The 7,117-nt window shown below is 43.0% G+C and overlaps 1 protein-coding gene across 2 annotated transcripts in view; it reads right to left on the bottom strand.

The window, feature by feature from the left end:
• The window catches only part of LOC308376974 (heat shock factor protein 1), a 19,734-nt gene extending 12,813 nt beyond the window's left edge, over positions 1-6,921 (bottom strand). For both annotated transcript variants that reach the window (XM_080853487.1, XM_080853488.1), the window contains exon 1: positions 6,678-6,921. In XM_080853487.1, coding sequence (XP_080709613.1) covers positions 6,678-6,770 — 93 coding nt within the window. In that variant the 5' untranslated portion in view covers positions 6,771-6,921. The remainder of the gene's footprint in view (positions 1-6,677) is intronic.
• Positions 6,922-7,117: the final 196 nt, after the last annotated feature.

Here is a 7,117-nt window from a genome sequence, read left to right as displayed (position 1 = left end):
GACTTTTCACAATCAAATAAAAAAAAAAATAATAATAATAATAATAATTTAAAAAAAAAACACTCTGACAAAAGGGCACTTTGGGCATCAAGGGGTAAAGGGGCAGGTGCTCAAGCCCCCTTAGGCCCCCACCCCCTCTGCACGTGCCTGCTCTAGATCCTATATGAGGGATATATTTCTTGCATTTGGTTTAGGCTACTTGTTTAGCTGGCCTGTTTACCTGTGCCCGTAGCGTAGTGCGGTTACTATGGTTACAGTAACGTCTTGGAACAAACTAACCGGATTAGCGCAATGGGCGGGTTCTAATTTTAACTCGACAGGACAGGAGTCTTCCAGGAGACCAACACAACTTTGCACGTGGATGTAGGGATAGGTCGCGAGTGCCTCCGGTAAGATCGATGTCATCCAGCAGCGTGAACCTAGCGGGAATAGAACGTTCAAACCGGATATGAAAACTGTTAGCCAAAACGGCTAAAAGTTAGCCAAACTATCAAAATAAAAGTCCCGCGATTTATACGGATCCACAGCGGTTAACAATGGGAATCCCTGACAATAATGATAATGAATTCCATGCAGCCACCCAACGGTCGAAATTTCGCCTTTTAATGTATAAGAATGAGAAATTAATGAAGATGTTTGGTGGAAACCTTCCAGATTGTTCAAATTACATGATAAAAGTAGCCTACTATTTTTCAATAGCTCTAAAAATGGCTCTATCTTTTTCAGGGGGATATATATCATTTGGGATACATATATCATTTGCCTTATTCGAGAAATAATTTATTTCTTATTTGAAGACCAAAGAAACTAAAAGGGTTACACTAAACACTACAGCTTATTGATGAAAGCCATTAAACAAGGCATTATACAATGCACACAATTAGAGTGCATGCATGACATTCAAATACTTGAAATAGGAAAACTAAGTCTTGTGCACCCTCAACATGGGGGTAAAATGAAATCCTTACAACATGACCTTTCAAATGACATATGATTTACAGGGCCTGAATCGCTTTTGTGGCATTGGCGGGGCATCTTGTGCCAACTGTGCCATTCGCCATAGACACGGCTGGAGAGCACATATTCAAATAGCTGAAATAAGAAAACTGAATCTTGTGCACCTTAACATGGGGGTAAAATGACATCCTGACAACATGACCTTTCAAATGACATATGATTTACAGGGCCTGAATCGCTTTTGTGGCATTGGCGGGGCATCTTGTGCCCGCTGCACCATTCGCCATAGACACGGCTGGAGGGCACACCTAATATTCAAACAGATGACATAAGAAAACTAAATCTTGTGCACCTTAACATGGGGGTAAAATGACATCCTGACAACATGACCTTTCAAATGACATATGATTTACAGGGCCTGAATCGCTTTTGTGGCATTGGCGGGGCATCTTGTGCCCGCTGCACCATTCGCCATAGACACGGCTGGAGGGCACACCTAATATAAAAACAGATGAAATAAGAAAACTAAATCTTGTGCACCTTAACATGGGGGTAAAATGACATCCTGACAACATGACCTTTCAAATGACATATGATTCACAGGGCCTGAATCGCTTTTGTGGCATTGGCGGGGCATCTTGTGCCCGCTGCACCATTCGCCATAGACACGGCTGGAGGGCACACCTAATATTCAAACAGATGACATAAGAAAACTAAATCTTGTGCACCCTCAACATGGGGGTAAAATGACATCCTGACAACATGACCTTTCAAATGACATATGATTTACAGGGCCTGAATCGCTTTTGTGGCATTGGCGGGGCATCTTGTGCCCGCTGCACCATTCGCCATAGACACGGCTGGAGGGCACACCTAATATTCAAACAGATGACATAAGAAAACTAAATCTTGTGCACCTTAACATGGGGGTAAAATGACATCCTGACAACATGACCTTTCAAATGACATATGATTTACAGGGCCTGAATCGCTTTTGTGGCATTGGCGGGGCATCTTGTCCCCGCTGCACCATTCGCCATAGACACGGCTGGAGGGCACACCTAATATTCAAACAGATGAAATAAGAAAACTAAATCTTGTGCACCTTAACATGGGGGTAAAATGACATCCTGACAAAATGACCTTTCAAATGACATATGATTTACAGGGCCTGAATCGCTTTTGTGGCATTGGCGGGGCATCTTGTGCCCGCTGCACCATTCGCCATAGACACGGCTGGAGGGCACACCTAATATTCAAACAGATGACATAAGAAAACTAAATCTTGTGCACCCTCAACATGGGGGTAAAATGACATCCTGACAACATGACCTTTCAAATGACATATGATTTACAGGGCCTGAATCGCTTTTGTGGCATTGGCGGGGCATCTTGTGCCCGCTGCACCATTCGCCATAGACACGGCTGGAGGGCACACCTAATATTCAAACAGATGACATAAGAAAACTAAATCTTGTGCACCCTCAGCATGGGGGTAAAATGACATCCTGACAACATGACCTTTCAAATGACATATGATTTACAGGGCCTGAATCGCTTTTGTGGCATTGGCGGGGCATCTTGTGCCCGCTGCACCATTCGCCATAGACACGGCTGGAGGGCACACCTAATATTCAAACAGATGACATAAGAAAACTAAATCTTGTGCACCTTAACATGGGGGTAAAATGACATCCTGACAACATGACCTTTCAAATGACATATGATTTACAGGGCCTGAATCGCTTTTGTGGCATTGGCGGGGCATCTTGTGCCAACTGTGCCATTCGCCATAGACACGGCTGGAGAGCACACCTAATATTCAAACAGATGAAATAAGAAAACTAAATCTTGTGCACCTTAACATGGGGGTAAAATGACATCCTGACAACATGACCTTTCAAATGACATATGATTTACAGGGCCTGAATCGCTTTTGTGGCATTGGCGGGGCATCTTGTGCCCGCTGCACCATTCGCCATAGACACGGCTGGAGGGCACACCTAATATTCAAACAGATGACATAAGAAAACTAAATCTTGTGCACCTTAACATGGGGGTAAAATGACATCCTGACAACATGACCTTTCAAATGACATATGATTTACAGGGCCTGAATCGCTTTTGTGGCATTGGCGGGGCATCTTGTGCCCGCTGCACCATTCGCCATAGACACGGCTGGAGGGCACACCTAATATTCAAACAGATGACATAAGAAAACTAAATCTTGTGCACCTTAACATGGGGGTAAAATGACATCCTGACAACATGACCTTTCAAATGACATATGATTTACAGGGCCTGAATCGCTTTTGTGGCATTGGCGGGGCATCTTGTGCCCGCTGCACCATTCGCCATAGACACGGCTGGAGGGCACACCTAATATTCAAACAGATGAAATAAGAAAACTAAATCTTGTGCACCTTAACATGGGGGTAAAATGACATCCTGACAACATGACCTTTCAAATGACATATGATTCACAGGGCCTGAATCGCTTTTGTGGCATTGGCGGGGCATCTTGTGCCCGCTGCACCATTCGCCATAGACACGGCTGGAGGGCACACCTAATATTCAAACAGATGACATGAGAAAACTAAATCTTGTGCACCCTCAACATGGGGGTAAAATGACATCCTGACAACATGACCTTTCAAATGACATATGATTTACAGGGCCTGAATCGCTTTTGTGGCATTGGCGGGGCATCTTGTGCCCGCTGCACCATTCGCCATAGACACGGCTGGAGGGCACACCTAATATTCAAACAGATGACATAAGAAAACTAAATCTTGTGCACCATAACATGGGGGTAAAATGACATCCTGACAACATGACCTTTCAAATGACATATGATTTACAGGGCCTGAATCGCTTTTGTGGCATTGGCGGGGCATCTTGTGCCCGCTGCACCATTCGCCATAGACACGGCTGGAGGGCACACCTAATATTCAAACAGATGAAATAAGAAAACTAAATCTTGTGCACCTTAACATGGGGGTAAAATGATATCCTGACAAAATGACCTTTCAAATGACATATGATTTACAGGGCCTGAATCGCTTTTGTGGCATTGGCGGGGCATCTTGTGCCCGCTGCACCATTCGCCATAGACACGGCTGGAGGGCACACCTAATATTCAAACAGATGACATAAGAAAACTAAATCTTGTGCACCCTCAACATGGGGGTAAAATGACATCCTGACAACATGACCTTTCAAATGACATATGATTTACAGGGCCTGAATCGCTTTTGTGGCATTGGCGGGGCATCTTGTGCCCGCTGCACCATTCGCCATAGACACGGCTGGAGGGCACACCTAATATTCAAACAGATGACATAAGAAAACTAAATCTTGTGCACCTTAACATGGGGGTAAAATGACATCCTGACAACATGACCTTTCAAATGACATATGATTTACAGGGCCTGAATCGCTTTTGTGGCATTGGCGGGGCATCTTGTGCCAACTATGCCATTCGCCATAGACACGGCTGGAGAGCACACCTAATATTCAAACAGATGAAATAAGAAAACTAAATCTTGTGCACCTTAACATGGGGGTAAAATGACATCCTGACAACATGACCTTTCAAATGACATATGATTTACAGGGCCTGAATCGCTTTTGTGGCATTGGCGGGGCATCTTGTGCCCGCTGCACCATTCGCCATAGACACGGCTGGAGGGCACACCTAATATTCAAACAGATGACATAAGAAAACTAAATCTTGTGCACCTTAACATGGGGGTAAAATGACATCCTGACAACATGAGCTTTCAAATGACATATGATTTACAGGGCCTGAATCGCTTTTGTGGCATTGGCGGGGCATCTTGTGCCCGCTGCACCATTCGCCATAGACACGGCTGGAGGGCACACCTAATATTCAAACAGATGAAATAAGAAAACTAAATCTTGTGCACCTTAACATGGGGGTAAAATGACATCCTGACAACATGACCTTTCAAATGACATATGATTTACAGGGCCTGAATCGCTTTTGTGGCATTGGCGGGGCATCTTGTGCCCGCTGCACCATTCGCCATAGACACGGCTGGAGAGCACACCTAATATTCAAACAGATGACATAAGAAAACTAAATCTTGTGCACCTTAACATGGGGGTAAAATGACATCCTGACAACCTGACCTTTCAAATGACATTTGATTTACAAACATCCAAAGATGAGGTTTGTTGTAAAGCCGAGATTAATGGAATAAACACAGGTTTGTATTGAGGTAGGTGTTATTGTGGAGACTCTTGTTTTCTGGTAAGGAATCTGTAGAAGCCGCTGTGGTGCATCTAATTAAAATGCCTGAGAATGATGTTGACTCCAGTTTGATATGTATTAATAAATTGAATTGAATGGAATGGATAGGGTGTGTTTGTGTGTGTCTGTATGTGTGTTTAGGTCATGTATATGTATGTGTTTGTGTGTGGGTGTGTGGTTCTGCAAAGAAACAGAATACAAACTACTTAGCAATAATACTATATGAATCTCTCAATATACAGCTAGTCACAACCTAACATTCACAATAGCATTAATCAACAAGTTTGTCATCTAACTAAATTCACACTACTACCTACATTAATCACTTATTATTACACTTATAATTACATTATATCTGCTAAACAGCACAAGTTACACTAAACATATCCCTAAATCGCTAAAGAAGATTATATACATTTATAATTTAACCGCGACCGGCATTAATTAAATATACACCCGCGATCGTACAACGGATTTAAATATCAATGCTCGGTTATCTAAACACATACTGTAAGCAGAATAAACTAAGCATAATAAAGGAACATTATTAATACTTACAAGTATCTGAACGCACACGATTTAAATGATAATATTTAAACGGTAAACGTATGCAAACCAACTGCCTTCACACCAACTCTCCATCCACTGTTCTCCTCTTCCCGCGACTGGGTACCTTAAGTGCAAACAACTCTGATTGGGTGCACGAGTGGAGCCATGAGTATGCACGCACTACAGGAATGACCCAACAACAGCGAGTGCCAAATATCAACAAATAAAACGGTGCACAAGCCGTCACTTCGTTGCCAATGGCTCCCTATGCTGTAAATGACTGAGACACGCTTGCAACTTGTGTCCATTTTACTATCAATTTTTGCTGTTTCGCTGTCCTAAAATATTGAAGACAGACGTTAAAATGATTCTAGCAAGACATACCTACAGCCAAAAGTGTGATTTCTGTCAACAAATCGAGTTTCAGGAGAGCGTTTAATTGTACTTTTATTTTGACGGTATATTCTGCCGTTTCGGACTGACCGGACGTCTTATTGCCGCTACAGAAATCCTTAAATCCGCTAGTTTCACGGAACTGATGTCATCCAGAATGTTCTTCCACTTAAACCTTCAGGAGACTTGTCTCAAAAATCGATTAATTGGCAAGCTCGATTAGAAGAGAATAAATTTAGATATAATTTATACATGACAGACTACAAAAATTCAAACAATTTCCTATAAATTCATCAACCACCTGAACTATAGGTTAGGATTATAGCCTCATCTCATCAGCCGCCGATTTTGACATGACTCAATGTAGCCTACCCCTCAGTTTCAAAGGGCAACCTGCTCAAAGAAACAAACCAGCCTTTCTGGCAGCCAAAGAAGTGGTTGTTTGCGTGAAAACGCTCTCTCTTGCTAGCCTACTCCTGCTGTAACTGACTGTCCCACTCACTTGACTCCATCGGATTAGGTCATTCGTTGACTGGTCCTCCACGAGCGTCCACAGTTTGCTGAGAAACCCAGGGACCGGGCAGTTCTTGTTCATTTTATTTAGTTTGGCTACAAAATGACAGAAAAAAAATGTATTTCAAAATCTCTACTTTCCTCCAAAAAATCTAGATAGTCTTATCAGCTCACTGTCAGGAAAACTGGGCTCAGACTCTTTCACTTTGCTCTTGTTTACTTGTGACCAGACAGTTTCAGTAGTGCACAATATCGAATGACGTCGGCTCACACACACGTGTTGACATTCTCTGTGACACGCCCACCATATTGCTCTCCTCCAATCACGCACTTACAGTTACGTGGGCGGCCAAACCAGTGGTCAGCGGACATTATGCGAGAAGGAGAAATTACGTAAATAGGCTCGCCTTTAAATAGTTCTCCACTCAT

This window comes from Sprattus sprattus (genome assembly GCF_963457725.1).
Source record: "Sprattus sprattus genome assembly, chromosome: 1".
NCBI classification, from domain to species: domain Eukaryota; kingdom Metazoa; phylum Chordata; class Actinopteri; order Clupeiformes; family Clupeidae; genus Sprattus; species Sprattus sprattus.
Note: the sequence above shows the minus strand (reverse complement) of the source record. Positions and strands in the feature narration are given on the sequence as shown.